This window comes from Pinus tabuliformis, chromosome 6 (assembly GCF_031772625.1).
Source record: "Pinus tabuliformis cultivar Carrire ecotype Pingquan chromosome 6, CPIR1, whole genome shotgun sequence".
Classification (NCBI taxonomy): Eukaryota; Viridiplantae; Streptophyta; class Pinopsida; order Pinales; family Pinaceae; genus Pinus; species Pinus tabuliformis.
The window spans coordinates 1,144,770,332-1,144,792,153 of NC_142292.1; the positions used below are offsets into that span (position 1 = coordinate 1,144,770,332).

Here is a 21,822-nt window from a genome sequence, read left to right on the forward strand (position 1 = left end):
GGGATGGTTACACTGGGGCACTCCACAGTGACAACATCTGCCAAGTTTACCACGAGACTGATGGAACGATTTGATCGGAGGGATTCAGAGCAGCATTTTGTTGAGCTGACGAGGCTCAAACAGACAGGGAGCCCAGAGACCTACACTGCAGATTTCTTGAGGGTCTCTGTGATGGTGCTAGACCTATCCACGACACGGAGGGTCTATATGTATGTTGAGGGGTTAGCAGAGCCACTTTGGGGTTTAGTCCAATCCACTAAACCGGCCACACTCCAGGACGCTATCACCAGGACCCGGGACTTACAGGATGTCTTACCCAGGACCCGGACACCTCACCCCCAAAGATAGATCTTTCAGTCTAAAGGGAAGGATGTGAGGATTCCTCCTCCAAAGGAGAATCCAGGACGAGTACAGCTTGATGACAATGCCAGGAGGGAGTTGAAGAAGAAGCAGTTGTGCTTCACATGTCAGGAGCCATGGGCACCGGAACATAGATGTGCTGCTGGCAAAGCACGTTTTATTGAGGTCTTCTCCGAGAGCAGTGGAGTAGAGGATGACAAGGATGACGTGGAGGCAGGAGATAGCCATGCCATATAGGGACCTTTGCCACCTCCACTGCCAGTAGCAGGTGGTGCATCTTTTGCACCTACCGGAGGGGCCCTTGCAGCATTGCGAGGAGTTCCCAAGTATCTGACGCTACGCGTACAAGGGATAGTACGTGGCCAACAAGTATCAGTTTCGATGGACAGTGGGGCGACCCATAACTTCATCGATGCCCAGATGGTTGAGCAGAGAGGTATACAGACAGAGAGCTTTGATAGGTTTTCAGTCTTGGTCCCAGGAGATCAGACCATGACGTGTGCTCGTTATGTTCCAGAGCTTTTAGTGACGATGGGCACCTGCACGTTGACTGACCACTTTTTCGTGGTCGATATTCCGGACACCAACATGATACTAGGTGTTCGGTGGCTTATCACTCTAGTGAAGGTCACGACAGATTGGAAGACCTTAGAGATGGAGTGGGATGATGAGAAGACGGGAGGCATGAGAAGATACGGGGACAGCACACATATCCGCCTTAGACTGTTTCAGCTCATCGGATGGAGGCAGTCTTCCGAAAGGGAGACATAGAGTGAGGAGTGGAGCTGCGTGCATTAAAGGCAGGGACTACAGGGCAGACAGTACATCCAGAGATACAGCCTATCCTTGATCGGTATGCCATAGTGTTTGGGGATATTCCACCAAGACAGCCACTGGATCGGGGGTTTGAGCACACCATCGAGCTTGAGCAGGGCATACAAGCTGTGATTACCACCCCCTATAGGCACCCCAAGGCCTATCGGGATGAGATTGAGCGGGCTATCCAGGAGTTACTGGCTCTTGGGCATATCCGACCGAGCACGAGTCCTTTTGCTTCTTTTGTGGTGTTGGTGAAGGAGAAGGACGGTACCTTGAGGATGTGCATTGACTACAGGGCCCTAAACAAGAAGACCTTGAAGAATAGGTACCCCATACCCAGGATCGATGAGTTGATGGACGAGTTGAGAGGGGCACGTTTCTTCTCAAAGATTGATTTGAGATCTGGGTACCATCAGATTCACGTGAGGGAGCAGAACATTCCCAAGACTGCCTTCAGGTGTCACTATGGGCACTTTGAGTTCTTGGTGATTCCCTTTGAGCTAACCAACGCTCTTGCCACATTTCAGTCCTTCATGAATCACATCTTCCGCAGTCACTTGAGGAAGTTTGTGTTGGTATTCTTTGATGACATTCTCATTTACAGCAGGACTTGGGAGGAGCATCTCCAGCACGTTGAGATAGTGTTGCGTATCTTGCAAGAGTAGTAGTTCTATGCCAAACTCTTCAAGTGTGAGTTTGGGTTGACAAAGATGTTGTATTTGGGGCACATCATAGGGGTGGACAGAGTGAGAGTCCACGAGGAGAAGATCAAAGCCATTAGAGAGTGGCCGGAGCCGAGGAACGTGAAAGAACTCCGGGGATTCATTGGCATTTGTACTTACTACCAGAAGTTCGTCAAGAGTTTCTCACAGCTTGCTGCACCCTTGACAGATTTGACGAGGAAGGGGGCTTTCAGTTGGTCGGATACAGCGCAGCGAGCCTTTGACAGGCTCAAGGAGGTTATGAGCAGCTGCCCAGTGCTTGCATTGCCAGATTTCACGTAGCCATTTGTTTTGGAGTGTGACGCGTCAGGAGAGGGGATCGGTGCAGTATTGATGCAGGGAGGTCACCCTATAGCCTATGAGAGCCGGAAGCTCCTTCCGCACGAGAGGTTGTATTCCATATACGACAAGGAGATGCTGGCCATCATGCATGCCTTGGCCAAATTCCGACAGTATCTAGTGGGTGACAGGTTCAGGGTGAGGATTGATCACAACAGCCTCAGATTCTTTTTGGAGCAAAAGCAGTTATAGGAGAGGTAGCAGAAGTGGATCAACAAGATCCAAGCATATGACTTTGACATTGAGTATGTCAAGGATAAGAACAACGTGGTAGCAGATGCTCTTTCACGTAGACCAACCACGTTGTCTCTTATGAGCTTGGACATAGACTGGAGGGCTTGACTCTTGGTAGAGTACTCCAAGGATAGGTTTGCATGTGAAATTCTGGATGGGCAGGTGGCAAATGACAGGTACAGGGTGATCGATGAGATCATCTACTACAGGGATCAGATCTTCTTGACTGAGGGGTCTCAGCTCAAGAAGAAGATACTCTAGGCATCACATGATTCACCATTGGCCAGCCATCAAGGGTTTACCAAAACTTACAGGGCCATTAGGGAGAGGTTTTCATGGAAGGGCCTCAAGGAGGATGTACTCCAACATATCCAGGAGTGCGACGTTTGCCAGAGGAACAAGGGGGAGATGAGCCATCTCGCGGGATTATTGCAGCCTCTACCCATTCCGGAGGGGAAATGGGAGAGTATTTTGATGGACTTCATCACAGGGTTGCCCACGGTACAGGGCAAGGATTGCATCTTTGTCGTTGTTGATCGACTGACGAAGTACGCACATTTTTTTGCCATATCCGCACACTATACAGCAGCACAGGTGGCCGAGCTGTTTTTTAGAGAGATCTTCAGGCTACATGGTCTTCCTAAGACCATCGTCAGTGATAGGGACAGCCGTTTCATGGGCAGATTTTGGCAGGAGCTTTTCCGGCTGGTGGGGACGGAGTTGACACTGAGTACCAGTTATCACCCACAGACGGATGGGTAGACAGAGATAGTTAACAAGTGGCTAGAGGGCTACTTGTGTAACTATGTCAGTGGGCAGCGACGAGCATGGTTGAGGTGGCTACATCTAGGGGAGTTCTGCTATAATACTTCACATCACATGTCCATTGGTATGTCACCATTCTATGCCTTATATGGGTATCATCCTTTATCTTTTGCTGACGTGATGTTTGGTGATAGCAAGGCTCCCAGAACCAAGATTTGGATCCAAGAGAATCAGGATATTCTTCGAGCTCTCAAGGATAACATGGCTACAACACAGAATCAGCAGAAGTTGTATGCTGACAAGGGTCGGGTGGAGAGACAGTTCGAGGTAGGGGACATGGTCTACCTACGATTACAGCCATACCGACAGTCGTCACTAAAGCAGAAGGGGGTTGAGAAGCTCAAGCCCCACTTTTATGGACCATATAGGGTGATACGCAGGGTTGGACAGGTTGCATATGAGCTGGAGCTGCCCCAAGGCAGCAAGATTCATAACTTTTTTCATGTATCATGCCTGAAAAAGGCATTGGGGCAACAAGTGACAGTGACAGATGAGCTACCACCCATGGATGACAAGGGGCATTTGGTATTGCATCCAGAGGCTATCATTGATACCAGGGAGAGGCCGCTGCGGAGCAGGACGGTTCAGGAATTCTTGGTGAGGTGGAAGAATTTGCCGGATGAGGATGCCACTTGAGAGAGTGAGAGGATCTTGCAGCATCCATCACTTCATTTGCTTGAGGACAAGAAACATTTTGTCGGGGGAGACTGTAATATTCTTAATTGGCTATGGCTAATTGGAATATACGATTTTGTTCAATTTTTGCCTTCTATAGTTATTTGTAAATAAAAAGTGAGGAAGGGGGACATAACTCACTTTAGAATAAAAAGTCACTTCCTAGGTAGCACAACATTGTGACTTAAAGGGGAGCCAAGGGGGCCAAAGGGGGACGCAGAAATGGAGCCCACGCAGACACATGGAGAGACTGCGCAGGAGGAAAGAACACGTGGCAAGAGGAGAAGCACGCAGGAGGAGGCTAGCCTAAGGATTGTGAGAGGCAAAGACTATAAAATAGAGAGCAGCCCCCTCATTTTGGATCATTCAGTTATGTGCATTTTGAGCTAGTCGTTCGACTTCTGAGCACGTTGGCTGTTTAGCTAGTCTGCAGCACTGTTTAGTGCATTGTGTGTCTCTGTTCGGAGATCTCACCCTTAGCCCCAAGGGACTTCGAGTGCCTGATCGGGCAAGGTATTTCCTTTGGCATTTCAGCAGTAGTTTTATCAGCATTCCAGTAGCAGTTTCAGCAGTGTGTTGGAGGCCTGCGCAGCACTGGGAGAGGGACACAGTTCTTTCTGGCAGCAGTGTTGGATTGGGGTTTTTGTAGGAGGATTTATGTTGGGTGATTGAGCAGGGGATCAACCCTTGCATTTTGGACGATTTTGGTAGAGTTTCAAGCAGGGTTCTGGAGGAGTTTCTTCAACAGCAGCGCAAGCATTGAGGGACTACGCAGATCCCCAAGGGGGTGATTTTCAGGGGTCGGCTATTCCAGGAAAGCTTTCTGGGTTTTTCTGGGCTTTTGGAGTAGAGCCCGATTCCAGAGTTCCAGCATTTTCGAGGAGGGGAGCAGCCCCAAATCATCATTTGTTTCCTAGCAGCAGCAGCAGCACAGCAACAACATGCATGCAAAGAGGCTATTCTTGTTATTTTGAGAGTATTTCTTCACTTGCCTTGTGCAAGTCGAGGTGCCATCTGTTTGATCACCTCTTGTACTCATTTTATTGCTCAGTATAATAAAATGGCTTAGCATTTCTCACTGCATTTCTTAAGTATCTGCTTATATTTCTTGTTTACATTATTATATGCTGTACCACTGTTATTTTGTCATTTCTGGGTTATTATATCATCTGCACATATTTGGTTGGAGTTTTTGCTGGGGTTTGAGGAATATTCCGGGTTAGGGATATTACAGTGATATCTCGCCTATTGTCGTCAGACAATAGGATGGTTGTGATCCTTGCCTGTTAAGTTGTATCTCACCTATTGTCATTGGATATAGGGTGGTAACCGAAGCTCCCTCATGATGATTCTCCTTCTTTAGATAGAGACATCATTGTTCAACTGACAATCAAAGGTGACACGTTGAGACGAGATGAGATAAAATGAGATGCAATTATAATGAGATTTCGTAGACGAGACTTATGATGAAGATGGAAGTTCCTTCCTAGTTGAGAGGGAGTGTTGAAATTTGGGCAGCTATGGGACGAATTTCCCACAAGAAACCCTATTGCCCCAATCGAAGCCCATCATGCCCCATAGGTGAATTCAAAATTAATAAAGAAATTACTATTATTAATGTGGCACAAAAAAGGGCAAGTAATTGTTTGATATATTTAATATTATAAGCAAAATTCAATTTTACGTTTTTCCCTCCTAAACCCTAAGTCGACCCCTCTTTTGAAGGATCACTTCCACCATCAAATGAATATATAAGAATCTTGTATGGCTTATTATATACATAAGTGCTCACATTTCGATTACATCTTGGAAGCTCGCAACTCATCTGAGGTTCTAATCTTTTATTGGCTCGTAATTATTATTCATGGCTCACATTGTCATATTGTGGCTCGCTTTATAGTGGCTTTGGCCCACACTCGTTAGCTTGCATTACAATTCTCTTCCTAATGACTCAGATCTCTTTCCTGTGGGTCACGTTGTAAACCTCTATGGCACTTGCTCTGTAGCTCGTCGATTTTTTTTGTGGTTCTTGCATATATCTCAAGTTCGTATAACTACATTGATTTGGATCATATGTTGGAAGATTGCATTCGCGTGTGGTATTGCAGTGACTTTATGACTTGGTGATTCACATTTCACTATGGTTTGATTCGCATGCATCACATAGCTTCTTTGTTGGTGGCATCACATAGCATCTCTATTGGTAGCATCGCACTCCATCTTTGACATTCCTGTAGCTCACAGTGGCTCGTTGGCTCTAATTCTTTGTGGCTTAATTCTCTCTACACACAAACACACATATATACTGTGGCATCATTTCTCAAATATAGAACAAAAGCATCACAAATACAGATCAAGCAAATATAGAACAAAGGCATCGCTATTATATATCTGAGGCATCGTTGCACAATGGATCCGTTACAGTGGCATCGATTAGCATAGTTTTGTACAGTGGTTCTCTATTTACATTAACTGGCATGTATCATAACTCAAATTTGTTATTTTATGGTTCGTATACTTGTGACCCTTATGTCCATGCCTTGTATTATGGAAAGCAACTTTAATGTGAGACTGTGAATAGTATATCAATCGACAATGATCTACATTATCTATATATATATATATATATATATATATATGAGACAGTTTACAGTGGCAATAGACTATATAGAATAAGGCAGATCTTTACAACCTTGTTAACAATGAAACAATGATCTCTCATATAGCAGTGGCAATGATACGTGTGACAGAAATCATGATACAATGACCTTGCTTCATTATTACAGTGACCATGCTCCATGATTACAGTGACTTTGTTATTATGTTATATGATGACGGTGATCTACAATGACCTTGTTAAAGGTACATGATGCCAATGACCTTGATACATGATGAATGATGCATAGAAATGATCTTACAATATCCATGACATGATGATATCACTGTCCCAATAACTTCGATTATAATATGCTCTTATAACATGATGGTGTCTGTATGGAAGATGTGATATTGTTTATGACAATGATATGATAGCAGCTCTCTTGGACTTGTTTCATTCAGTTCACAAACGAAGTTGTGAACTAACTTGGGTTAGCACTAGGAGGCCTGATGTGATTATCTCATTCTCATTGTGCTTTGAATCTCAGCTGAACAATTGATGAATATCTAATAGAAGAAGAATCTGGTTGGGTTTTCCCCCTTTTGGGGTTTTTCTCTGATCTCTGACTTAAATTTTGGTGTCTCTATTGTTTATGCTTTTCATCTATTGTTCTTCACTGTTCTGGTGCATTATAGATGTTTATTGTTCTCTCTACATAATTACCAATGTTGATATGATGTTATGGGGTGAATGTAATGTATGAATGATGAAATTTTTTGAAAATGCAATTATCTACAGCAGAGAACAATCAAGCCCTAAAAATTAACAGACTAGGTGAATAAAACTATTATCCCACAAAATATATGAACTTAATGGGGTAGGTAATAATATTACATTTCAAACTTATTGTAAACTTACATTTCATTATATGTTGTTCTGTACAAACTCTTAATTTTATTATAATTAATGATTTTACTTACTATGTTATTGCAAACAGTGACACCTTCAATGAGAATCAACCTCCTTCAGATGATCCAGAGTTTATATCCAGTCTTGGAACTGCGGTTTTTGATGCAATGCGTGCAGGAGACAAAGATGCTGTGTGGCTAATGCAGGTTTGCCTATTTAAACAATGTGTACAAGAGGCCTAATTATTTCTCAACAAGCAATATTTTTGTTCTGAAACTGTGACTGTAAATTCCTTCTAGTTATTTCATTTACATTGGCGGTGCAAGAGGCTTAATTATTTCTCAACAAGCAATATTTTTGTTCTAAAACTGTGAACTGTAAATTTGTTCTAGTTAGCTCATTTACATTGGCAGTGGCAAGACCATGATGTAGACTTCCCATATTCAAATTACCTCATAACGTTTGAGGATATAGGAGAGTAAATACTAAATATACATTCCACTAATTTGATATTATTGCTAAGTATAAGACTGTTCTAGGTTATTGTTACATCGATTTCTTATTTGGCGATGGCTCATCCATTATCTACCTCTGGTTTGTCACCTCTCGACTGAAACTATTTTATAAAATGCTTCCTTAAGCTAATCAATCAGGGGTTGAGATCTGAAAGTAGAAATGTAACCATTTTAGCAAAAATTCATAGATGCTTCATTTATCTCAAAGAATTCAAATCACGACTACAATTATATTCATAGAAGTTATACACCATGGGAGTGTCAATAGAACATAGATCTGTCAAAGCTTAATATGTGTGGTTACTATTATGGAAAATAACTTGAAGGATCTTTCAGTTATAGTTTCCACGAGCCAATCCATTTCCATGTCAAGTTTATGAGCAATGAGTCATTGCAATCTAAATGAGTTTCCCAAAAGACATACACATTTCAATATTGAATATAACAACTTAGTTATCATACCTTGTAATTTGTGCCTAAATGCAAAAAAATCAATGACCTTGTCGGATGATCCTTGTATTTGATCACCAAATGGAACTGCTGGATGTATGAGGCCTAGTTCAAATGGCAGTGTTCTTGAGTTCCTTACTGCGAATCCAAAAGTTGAAGTGTCTGGTGATCATTATGCAGGATTGTCTCTTTGTGAAGGGTGTTGTCATGTCCTCATTTATATTTTCCTCTTTAGTACAGTCAGGGTGGATTTACAGGGCACGGGATTGCCAAGTCAGGGGAGCAGGATTATGTCATCAGGGGTCTCATAGGAGTTTTGACGGGTTTTTATGGGATACGATGGCATTTTCTTGGCATATACCATCATCCACACAATTTGTCTTTTGTTCCATTGCATTCTGACGATTTTCAAAAACCGAAGTTATTAATGGGCCGAACTTAATTAATTATGTTTGAGGTGGCATTTTGGGAGGAATATTTGATAGAATACCTCAATGTAATAGCTCGTTGGAACTAAAACGAGAAGATCTATGGGATGGGATGCTTAGAAGCTCTGGAACCAGATTCATTGTTTGAGGGCCACGTGTCCCAATCTCGCAAATCGGATTCGATTCGCCCTAATTCGTGTTCGGATTTCGTGACACGTTGTGTCTGAATGGGACACGATCGAATCCGGATCGTGTCCTGTTCGGACACAACGTGTCATGAAATCGGACACGAATCTAGAAAATCGGGACCTGCGCGACTATAAAAGGGCGAAAATGTTTATGTTTTGTATCATTTTGTGTTATTCCTTTTGCAAGAGGTGAGCCGTGGGTTTGCTGTTAGGAGTTTGGAGCAAGGAGCCAAGGGTTTGGAGCGTTTTCAAGGAGATTCAAGGAATAGGTAAGTGCATTTCCTCTCTATTTTTTTGCATTTGTATTACAGTAGTTTGTATATGCAATGATGCATTTATGATTTCTTTTACAAATTTGTGCGTGTTTTGTTTATTTTTTTTACAATATTCATAGCTCAATTAAGGGCAGCAGGTAGGGGGCAAAGGAAGGGGAAGAATGTCCCCATTGGAGATGCCCCTCCTCCCCCAATATCATTAGAATCTGCTGCAAGTAATGTTGAGGGAAGACTTCCTCCTAAAGGTAACATTGAGAAATATCCCTTGTGAAAATATGTCACAAGAGAGGATGGGCCAAGCAACGAGGGGAAGGGAGGAGGCAATGTGAATTGGAGATGCAACTTTTGCCACAATACTTTCACAAGTTCATATTTTCATGTGAAAGGCTATTTGTTGGCTTTACCAGGTTGTGGAGTTGGAGCTTGTACACAAGTTCCTTTGCAAAAGAGGAAAGAAATGGAAAAAGAGTTCACTGTTGGTATGGAAAATGTGGTTGCAAAATCAAGAAAAACTAAGAATGATGGCCCCCTTCCATTTTTGAGGAAAGACACCCACAAATTTCCATTTGAGAGTTCTATTAGGGGACAAGCAACAAAAAGAAAAATTCACTTGGTCCAATGGAAAAGATTTTTCAAAAAGAGAAACGGGAAAAGCTTGATCTCACCATTGCCTTTTTTTCTATCAAAACTTCATATCCTTTAATGTTGCACGCTCACCTCTATTTATTGAGATGTGCCGAGCTCTAACTCATGGGTCTCCATCATGGTATGTGCCTCCTGGTTCAGAGAAGCTTAGAACCACATTGTTGACGAAGGAAAAAAAAGAGGTGCAAAAAATGCTTGAGCCTATTAAAGCATCATGGCCAACATCTGGGGTTAGCATTGTTTCTGATGGATGGATAGATCCAGCACGACACCCACTCATCAACTTCATGGTGTCTTCCTTGAATGGTCCAGTTTTCTTGAAAGCAGTGGATACACTTGGAGAATACAAGGATGCACAATATATGGGTGAGTTGTTTATTAAAGTTATTGAAGATGTAGGTGTTGATTCTTGTGTGCAAATCATTACAGATAATGCACCTGTTTGCAAGGTTGCTGGCATGATTGTGGAAGCTAAATATCCACAAGTGTTTTGGACACCTTGCATTGTCCATTCATTGAACTTAGCACTGAAATCCATTGCTTCTGATGTGCTTTGGATTGGTAACATTATTGAGGATGCACGACATATCCGTAACTTTGTACAAAATCATACAAATGCCCTCACTATCTACAAGGAGTACAACAATCTATCATTGTTGAAGATTGCGGATACACGGTTTCCCTCTTCATTCATCACGTTGAAGAGGTTGAGGGAGGTCAAGGCCGCTCTTGGGGCCATGGTTATTTAAGAGTTTTGGTCTTTTTGGAGAAAGATAGATCAACAAGCCTCTAAAAGAGTGAAAGACACAGTGCTAGATGATGCTTGGTGGGAGATGGTAGATCTAATTATTCAGATCATGGACCCTATCATTTCTTTGCTTCAATTTGCAGATACATACAAACCCATCCTAGGAGAGGTTTATGAGGGATGGGATTCCATGATTGAGTCTGTGAGGAGCATTATTCTACAGAGTGAGTGCCTCGAGTATGAGACATTGCCAGAGGCCTTGTGTGGTACTATACAAGATATTCTTGTCAGCAGATGGGACAAGAATTGCACATTTTTACATTGTTTGGCTCACTCACTGAACCCAAAATACTACAACCATGAGTGGCTGAATGGTGGACCTTCCCGTAGATTCCCTCCTCACATGGATGGTGAAATCTCAAAGGGGAGGAAAGATGTATTCAGACGGGTTTTTCAGGATAGAGTATTGCTTGATGAGGTGGAGGATTCCTTTGTAGAGTTTTCCACTGGCATTGGTCGATTTGCGGGATATGATGTGATTAGGGACAAGGGGGCTAAGAAGCCCTATTATTGGTGGGCAAATCATGGGGCAACAAGCCCTCCTCTACAATAGTTAGCCATGAGGCTCCTCTCTTAAGTGACTTCATCCTCTTGTTGCGAGAGGAATTGGAGCACATATGGGAATTTGTATAGTGTTAAGAAGAGCAGGCTTGAGCAGTCCAGCGCAGAGACAATGGTGTATGTACACACCAACCTTCGTCTTATTTACAGGCAGAGGGAAGAGTGGTTGAAGGGAAAGACAAAGATGTGGGATGTCTTTCCTGATGATATGGGTCTGGACAACAGTGTTGAGTTGGCATTCGCTAACATGGATCTCAATGATCCAGTGCTAGAGCTTGTTCGATTTGATGATGGTGATATTGTAGAGAGGTCATCCTCCACACCTGCAGATGCAAAGACGACTATGGATACAGGGGAGGAGGAGGATGCAGAGGAGAGCATTGGTGACCATGATGATGAGGAAAATGATGTTCATTTTGATGATGACTATGAGGATTGATGACTGACGAGTCATGGGCTACCTACTACCTTGAGGCTTGTATACCTATAGTTGTTTTGTATTTTCTATTTCTATTTTCCATTGGCATTGCACTACCTATGTAACACATTTTGATTTTGATGACTTAATGAGAAAACTACAGCTGTCAGTGTTTTTATCTTACTATCTTGTCTTTCTCCTATTGGATCATTGATGAATTGAATATGTATTATGATTTATCATTTATAAATTTAGAATTTATGTGACATCAACATGTATTTGAATTTTGTATGGACTATGCATGCTATAATGTTATTAACTTACTTTGTAAACAGTAAAACTTACATCTAGATGAAGATCTATGTTTGAAATCAATGAATTTGTATCATTAATGAGAATTTGTGTAAGAAATATCGATTTTTTTTTAACAAGATCAGATAGTGGATATATTACCAAGAGTTGTGATGGAGCAAGCTCCTATTACAATCAATTGTAGCATAAGTGGAAACTAAGCCGTGAGAATGTGCTGAGAACACAGTTCCTTCTCTTGTGCTTATATTCAAAAATTCATAGATTTTTGTAGCTATTCTTGAATACTGTCTAACATATTGTCCTACTAGTAAAGAAAATTTACATAACATTGATTCTCTAGTATTTTTTCATGGTTTGTAGACTAACTACTCCTGAGAGGGCTGATTCTTCTTGTCTTGAATTCCATTTGGTTTGCTTCCTTCATTTTCCCCTTGGGCTTTTTGTTGTTCCTTCTGTTGTTGTGTTGTTCCTTCCACTTGCTGTTCCTTTTGTTGGATGTTCCTTCTGTTGTTGTGTTGTTCCTTCTGTTGGCTGCGGTTGTTCCTTTTGTTGTTGTGCTATTCCTTCTACTTGTTGTTCCTTCTGTTGTTGTGCTGTTCCTTCTGTTGGTTGCGGCTATTCCTTCTGTTGTTGTGTTGTTCCTTCTGCTTGCTGCTTGGTGTTCCTGAGTGTGACTGATAGGGTGGAGAGGTGTTGATGGGGGGGAGGTAAAGAGGCGGAAATGGTCGCTAGAGGGGGAGAGAGGTTGGTGGCTGGAGGTTGCACAGCACAGATGGTTGGAAGCTTGACATCTCTCCAGAGAGCCCTGGAATGGAGATCTCCTTCGTGTCTTGGTTTTATTTCAAAATTCCAAGTACAACGCTCAATCTGAGTGTTGAGGCCATTGAATGCAGATCTGCCTGTTGTAGCTTGGTTAAGGCATTGGATGAAGCGAGCAGGATCCTCCATTGAGACTAAGGTTTCCTTGAGGCAACAGACAACCTTTTTTTGCTAGAGAGTCTGCTTGCTTGTTTAAATCCCATAAGATGTGGTAAGAGTCAACTCTGTCAAAATCTTTCAAAGTGTTTTGGATTCGTTGCAGAGTTTTGTTTAATGCAAGATTACAAAAATGATCTTCGGAGTTTAAAAGTTTAATCAGAAGCTCCGAGTCTCCGAAAATTTGAATTATTTTATAACCTAGCTCCTTCGCAATCTGACAAGCTTTTAAGAGACTGTAACTCTTTGCTTGATTGTTCGAGCTAGTGCTTAGGCCCCAACTGAAGCCGATTTCACTCGATCTATCCGGGGAAAGAATCAAACCCCCTGCACCTGCAGTTCTTGGGTTCCCCTTGGACGCTCCATCAAAGAAGATCGTGGCTTTTGAGGTCCCCTGCCACCACGTGTGAAAGTCACCTTCAGTGAGTCGCAAGCGCCAAGAAGGAGCATTCAACGGTTTGTTGACTGAATCGTTCCTCTCTCTTGTCGAGCAGGATCCTAGCCACGCAGAAGCTTCTGAAGGTAAAGAGGAGGCGGGAGTTGATTTACCTGCAATTTCCAGCAAGAGGGCTTTCACTTTGGCCACCACTACCACTGAATTCGGAAGCCTGTTGTTGAAAACGCAATCGTTTCTAGCCAACCACACTTTCCACCAAAGGCATTTTGGAATAGCTTGCCAGATGTTGTTCCAGACTACATTTTTAGCTTTTTTCTCAGGATTTTGGTCTGTCTAGGAGATGTAAAGAGAAACGACAGATGTCTGGGAGGGGGAGGGAGCACTAAGACTGTGAAGGACCAAATTCCAAACTGCTTGTGTGAAATCGCAGTCAACCAGTAAGTGATCAGATGTTTCAACAACAAAGTTGCATAAGCAACATCTAAAGGGGCCGTGGTGTTGATCTAGATTGTCATTAATGTCAATATGGAGCTAAGGAGAAGCAGAGCAGACTTGTGAAGAACAAGAGCAAAGCCATTGGAAAGAGGATCGCATTAGCGAAGTTACATAAACAGAGTCATTGGAAGTCACAGAGAGATATGTCCAAGGGAAAGTGCTATCGGAAGAACAAAGAGCAACAGAGCATTAGAGGAGCTAACAGAGGAGTTAACAAAGGAGTGACAAAAATCAAGACAATGCAGAATATCAGAATAGAGAACATCGGAAGCCCTCAAAGAAGCAGGTTACGGAGCAAGAGAAGCATAGAGGAAGAGTCATTTGAAACCACGGGAAGCCATCGTAGAGTCATAACAGACCAGAAAAGAGCGGAGGAGTATATATCGGGTTAAAGTCAAAGTGAATGCATGTGTTTATATTCCAAAAGGCGGATTTATAATAGTGGCAGTGGTTTTCGGGCGGACGCTCGACGGTAAGTGGTATTTAGAGGAGAGTGCCCAATTCCATTTAATGGGCGACACGTAGCACTCGAGTGGAGAGAGAAAACCACTTTTTCGGTTGGTTATTTCCCTTGCAAATTGCTCACCCGAAATTCATGTAGGTCGTTGGATTCAGCACAGGTTGATCGATGACAAAGGATCAATGGACGGTTTTGGGTGGATCAGGTTAAGTGTTGACCGTTGGATCGTGAGCAGATCAACGATGGAGGATCGCTAAGGAATACCGCTTAATATCATATCATAAGTTATAAAGGGATGGCACATTAAATATGCGATTGTGATATATATATATATATATAGATGCGATACAATACTCGGGCCCGAGGATTCCATTGTAATACACTTTAAAGTTACATCGCATCCATCATATCGCAAGACTCTTGTAAAGCCTTGCCACATTGAAAGTGCCGATTGCGATAATACACGGACCCGGCTGGACCATTGCAATATGATTTAATATATTATCGCATTCGTCGCATATCGCAAGCCTCTTGTAAAGCCTTGCCACATTGAAAGCGCCGATTGCGATATATATATATATATATATATATATATATATATGGACCCGACGAAGTTATTAAAACAGTTTAAAATAATATCACGTTAGGGTATCGAGGAATTGGCTATGTTATGTGCAAATCTGCCGATTGCGATAAAGTTGTGAAGGAGCAGACCTGATGAAGTTATAGATGCGGGCGTAATGCATTTGGAGTCCGGCCTTATGTGTTCGGAGGGTGTATTTTCCATGTATTGCCTGTGCATCCTTGTATCTCGATATATTATATGGTCCCGAGTTTAAAGGCTTAAGGCCTTGTCATATTAAAGTGGCGATTGCGATAAAAGGATGACGTGGCATGTGGGACCTCTATATGGCTATAGTCTCTCTTATATGGTTTCCGTGAACAATTAATGTATATTTTCTGAATATTAAAAAGGGCATCTTTGATAGTCTTTTAATATGCAACACTATTGTAATTCAGCCTCTCTTCCACATTAACGTGTCCTGTGTGTATTGATGTATTTGAAGAGACAGAGGAGCGCAGAGGAAGCTAAAAGATCAAGCGAGCGTTGAGGAAGTCGAAGAGCCAGCAGAGAAAGGAAGCCAAAGGTTAGGGGTATCAGGAATATAAAACAGAGAACAAGCAAAAGTTTAGGGTTACGGAAAAACTGTAAGAAAATAAAGGAAGACGAAGCTCTGGCAGAAGTGGATGGAATAGGAGGACAGAGGTAAATCATAGGTCCAACAGGGTTGGGAGCAGAGAATTACAACCAAGCAGATCCAGACGGTTTACAGCAGAGGGTTGGAGCCCTTGAGGTAGGTGCCTAAGAACTAAAAGGATTGGTGTCCTTGGGAGTTGGTGCTCCTAAATTCAAGGTTGGTGCCTTGACAAGATAGAGTTGGTGCTCTGGAGGTTGGAGCCTCATAAAGAGTCCAAGTTGGTGCTTGGCAACTGATTGAAACCATATATGTATATATTGTACTTGATTTATTGCAAATATCACATTAATAAAAGCATCTATTCCTATTATACACTTCTGTGTTCCAAATATAAATGTTTTAACTGATATAATGTTAAGTTATGGTTTGTTCTATGCTTAGAGCAGTTTATTTCTTTTTCTTATTACTATCCACAGATTAGCAATCACATGTACATTAAGTAAATTGCGGATATAACATTAAACGATCGACATAAAACAAGCCAAGACAAGAGACACAAGATGTGGCGGCTAGCCAGGGACAAACCCCAATGTGGGGAAACCCTTTGATCAAATCTTCCTTCATCTTCAATAATTCAACAGAGAGAAATAGTACATAAATCTGATTTACATCAGCAGCAACAAACCCTAGATCAGCCCTGAACTAGGGCAGAAAACCCTAGATTGAACTTGTCAAGTCTCCTCCGGTGAGTTGCTCACCGTGCACCAGTCCAAGATTTCGCTGTGCACTAGTCCAAGATTTCGCCACGCACCAGTGCAAGATTTCGCCGCGCACCAGTGCAAGATTTCGCTGCGCACTAGTCCAGGATTTCGAACGACCTTTTTTGGCTCGGGTGAGAGAGAGAGAGATGTGACGAGATGAGTGAGTGCAAATGAGGAAAATTCCTCCTGTATTTATACACAAATGTTGATGATTGAATAGATGCAACTGTTGGGCTTCTGAACCTACATGAGTTGCTGGTCGGCTTGATAATTATTCCATAATCAAAATAAATTCATATCTCCGTAAATACTTATCGGAATCGGATGATCTTTAGATCAATCCTACACCTCTCGACGAGAGGAATCTAATAGAAATATTATTAGCCATGAATAAGATGACCCACATGGAGTTTGGCCCTAGTTGCCAATTTTAACGCTCCCTCTCATTTAGGGAGAACTCCATCTGCGATTCGTCTGTCGGTCGTTACTATTCATCCATCAAATGCACTGCCTTGTACAATTTGACCCCTGCTCTGCTCTGCTCTATTCTACCTGCTTTGCTCTATTATGTTCTGCCCTGTTCTAATCTGCTTTGCTCTGCTATGATTTTGTCCAAATTATTAAGAGGAAGAAATGATCGAGGATGTATCATACCATCCTCCACTGACTCAAAGTCAGTCTCAGAGTGTGTACCACTGGTCCCAGACCAGTCCTCAACCGACCTGAAGTTAGTGTCATAGTGGGTACAACTCCTACCATTGGTCCTAGACCAGTATCATCATCCACTGACTCAAAGTCAGTCTCAGAGTGTGTACCACTGGTTCCAAACCAGTCTCAACCGACCCGAAGCTAGTGTCATAATGGGTACAACTCCTACCACTGGTCCCAGACTAGTATCATTGATCCCAGATCAATGATCGAAGATGTATCATACCATCCTCCACTGACTCAAAGTCAGTCTTAGAGTGTGTACCACTGGTCCCAAACTAGTCCTCAACCGACCCGAAGTCAGTCTCATAGTGGGTACAACTCCTACCACTAGTCCCAGACCAGTATCATTGATCCTAGATCAATGAATGTCATCCTAGCATAGGGAGTACAATAGATACAACGATGCATCCATCGGTACTACTATGGTCCCTATCCTCATTTCCTTGCTCATTGATCAGATGAGAGGTACTTCCCATGAGTCCCAGACTGCATGGGTAGGATGCCTCGACAGGAGAACTAATGAATCTTGTACTCACTGTTAGCGCTTGAAATTTCACCTCAGGCTGAGAAAGGTAAACTCCAAGGCAACATCAAACCACTTAGCCTCGTAGCTAGCCCTACGGGGCAGGAGAGGGCTTTCTCCGGTCTATCTCGGTAGGGATCTTCAACGGGCGAGATAACCAATGAGGAAACACTGATTTTAGGCTAGTAAACTGATAAAAGGTTTGATTTGGGATTTTTAGGGTTTTGGTGGAAAGTTGGGGAAAGGCAATTTTGGGTGCAGGGATTGGACACAGTTTTTGCAGGGGGTTCTTTGGGGCAAGGTAGGAGACTGTACTGATGCCTTTTAATTAAGTGAATTGATAGGAATGACCGGTGAGGAGCTAAAGAGAGCAAGAAACCTTCAAGGGTTCTCTTTAGACAGATGAAAACATAAATATTAAGCAAACTTAAAAGCAAAGCATGGCAATCATGAATTCTACTTTAACACTTCATTTGCCTAATTTGCAGAAGGAAAAGTAAGAAGATGAATCACATAACAAACTTACAAGTACAAAGAGAAACACACCATCAATACATGTAACCACAGGAATCCCAAAAAGGACTGCAAAACCCTGGTCTTTCTTCCTTTGCCAAAATTGCAGAGATACAATGAGTAATACAATAGAAGCTTTCTCCCTCAAGAGTCCAACCATGAAAATGACCAAGAAAGTACATAATATAGGCAATCTAACATCTTTCCTTGCCTCTAGGGGTCGAGCTCACTATCCTAGGAGCTGTTTCAACCAATTCTAAACTGAGCACTAAAAACTAGGCAGTCAAAACAACTTGCCTCTATAAACTAGGAAACCAATTCATTCATTAAATTTTTGCCTATCACATGAAAGAATCTTCTAGAAGAGATAAATAAGTGTCAAAATATCATAAAGTTACATCATTTACAACAAGGAGGATCAAAATTCACTCAAAAAAGTCAAATCCAGTCAAAACTGCGTTTTGCTGAGCTGTAGGTGGATTTCTGTGAAAAACTGCCCAACAGGTCGCGCTACTTTGGAGCTGCTTTTGAGGCACTTCCAGGTGTCCAAATGAGGCAAAAGTGGGCTTGTTGGAAAGGTCTGGATGTCTACTTTCCAACCCAAGTGGAATTTCTGAATTTGGTGGCCATTTGCCCCTCCAAAATTGCAATCTCCCAAGACTGCTTCCTGTGTGTCAAAAAGGTGGCAGAAAGTCATTTTTTGCTTTTTTTTGACCTTCTGGAGGCTCAAAACTTGATGAAATCTCTTGGTAATTGCTGAGCAGGTGTATCTTTGCATGACAAATCCAAAAATGCTGAGTTTTCCCGAAATGGAGTTGCCCATCGAATAGGTCGCGCGCGGCGCGCGACCTGTTGGGGAGGAAAACCTGTTTTTGGCACAAAAAATTCACAATTGACAAAATTTTCTCCAAATTTCTTGAAATTTGGGCTGGGAGTCCCCAATCAAGTACCATGCTCAGTCAAAGAGGCTTTGGCCAAAATTTAGAGTGGATCGGGCCTTTTCCGTCGTTTTAGTGCCTTGGCCAACCTCCTTGGATCTGGCGATTGTATTTTTGACATTTCTCTAAAACCATGACACCTGTGCAAAAAGTGAAGGAGGTTTTTCTTCTTTGGCGTGTTGTGGACAAAAACCTCTTTCAGTTTTCCAAAATTCATCTTTGATTGCTCTGAAACAGCTTTTGAGTGAAACTTATCCCGATGTGTGGAACAAGGGATTTTGTCGAAATGAAGCGAAATGAAGGGGATAAGAGGCTTCTAAATTCTTGGGGAAATTTTTGGAAGTAGGGAGGGATGTTAGGAAGCAGGGGAAAGTGGAATCGCGGAGATCGAGTGAGGGGAAGGGGTCCAAAAGGGCAAAACACAGGCCCAACCTAGAAAATTGCCAAGTTGTAGCAAGAAACTAGGGTTTGTGGAAAAATGAGGAATTTGGGGGATCTTAGTGATGGGAAGCATTTGATAAGGTACTTTAAGGATAGGGGAAGGTGTATGAACATCAAGATACAAGTTTTGCCGATGATTTGACCGTCCAAGAGAAATTGGCTTCAAAACCCTAGGAGAGGAATATGACCTTACCTAGGCGCAACTGAAGCATGGACAAGGTGTAAAAAGACTCATTAGACACTGAGATGATAATGAAAACCCTATGAATGATGATAAACTCAGCTGAATGGTGACATGGACCGACATTTGGACAACTTTAGAAGGAGTTAAAGCAAACCCTAGACCTAATGCCTAGTGACCAAATTTTGCTTGAAAACTCTTTGAAATGACAAAATTTGACCTTGACACTATGAGACCACTTTGTAAGAGCATATTTGATCACTGGAGGAAGGCTGGAAAGACTGACACTAACACTCACAAGAGAACTAATCATCCTGCTACACAATCGTCATGGAGAAAACATCATCCAGACCTCACAAGAGAACTAATCATCCTGCTACACAATCGTCATGGAGAACACATCATCTAGATCTCACAGGAGAACTAATCATCCTGTTACATAATCATCATGGAGAATACATCATCCAGACCTCACAGGAGAAGTAATCATTCTGCTACATAGTCGCCACGAGGTGTCACAAGGAAAGTTTTGATTCTTTTACCCGGTACACGTACACCACCAGGGGATGGTGAGTCACCCTGTGGTCATATGTCGCTCCAAGAAGTACCTCGTGCCCCTCTAGAGCTCCCAGAGCTCAATACATCATACAGGACCCTCATCAGAGGGTTGCTGAATGACACCAAGTCATTCTTAGAAAGTAAAAAATTTGATCTTTTCTAGGGGCTTTGTTAGAATGTCGCCGATCTGTTCATCTGTACCGATATGTTGGAGCCTTATTGCTCCTCACTACACCATATCTCGAATATAGTGGTACCTGATATCGATATGCTTGGAGCGATCATGAAATACAGGATTCTCTGACAAACAAATCCCACTCTGGTTGTCACATAGGATCATGGTGGTATCCAATGTAAATCCAAACAGCTCATTGAAGAGCTTTCGCAACCACACTGCCTCACAGGAGGCCATGCTAGTAGCAATATACTTTGCTTCGGCGGTGCTCAAAGCCACCGACTTCTGCTTCCTGCTCATCCAGGATATCGAAGCAGATCCCAAGGAGAAACAACACCCGGAAGTGCTCTTACGGTCCACCACACTGCCTGCCCAATCAACATCAGTGTATCCAAGTAGTCTCACATCTCTGGCAGTGTATCTTAACCCATATGTAATTGTGCCACGAAGATATCTTAACAGATTCTTGGCACCAGTCCAATGTATGTGGTGAGGTTCAACCATATGTTGACTTAATGTGTTGACTGCAAAGCACATATCTGGACAAGAGTTCACTAAGAACATTAATGCTCTAACAAGTTGCCGATACTCGGTAGCATTTCATAAAACAGGTCCAGCGGCCCTACTGCTTAACTTCTTAAAGTCAAGCTCCATCAGGGTAGTAACAGGCTTGCAGTCAACCATATCGAATCTTTTCAATATCTTCACCACATATTTTCCTTGAGATAGGAAAATTTCCCCTGGCTTCTGCCACACTTCAAGTCCTAGGAAATAGTGCATCAGTCTTAGGTCCTTCATTTCAAATTCAGAAACCAACTCCCTCTTACATTTGTGAATGAGAGGGTCTGCACCTGTTAGAAAGAGGTCATCCACATACAGCACCAGTATGAGAGGTTTGTCATCTTCAACCTTAAAGTAGAGGTTAGGATTGGCTTCACTCCTAGTGAATCCTAGCTTCATCAAGTAGCTATCGATCCTCTCATACCATGCTCGGGGTGCTTGCTTCAGCCCATAGAGAGCTTTCTTCAACCTGCATACATGAGATTTTCGATCATAAATCTCAAATCCTTCGGGTTGCTCCACGTAGACCTCTCTATTGATCGAACCATGCAAGAACGCGATCTTGACATCCATCTGATGTAGGTTCCATCCTTGTGAAGCCACAAGGGCTATGATCGAGCAAATGGTGGTATATCTGGCAACAGGTGCAAATATCTTGTCATAGTCTATACCTTCCTTCTGGGAGAAGCCACGAGCGATAAAACAAGCCTTATATTTTTCCGTACTTCCATTAGCTGCATGCTTTATCTTGTAAAGCGATTTAGAAGTGACAACTGTCTTGTCCTAGGGTCTGGGAACTACTTCCTAGACATCATTCTTCATAATAGACTCATATTCTTCGGTCGTAGCATC

General features: G+C 42.5%; 1 protein-coding gene across 4 annotated transcripts in view; it reads left to right on the forward strand.

The window, feature by feature from the left end:
- Window positions 1-21,822, forward strand: part of CYL1 (alpha-N-acetylglucosaminidase family / NAGLU family) — a 468,268-nt gene that overhangs the window by 172,335 nt on the left and 274,111 nt on the right. For all 4 annotated transcript variants that reach the window (XM_089425378.1, XM_089425375.1, XM_089425370.1 and 1 more), the window contains exon 10: window positions 7,571-7,688. In XM_089425378.1, coding sequence (XP_089281504.1) covers window positions 7,571-7,688 — 118 coding nt within the window. The remainder of the gene's footprint in view (window positions 1-7,570; window positions 7,689-21,822) is intronic.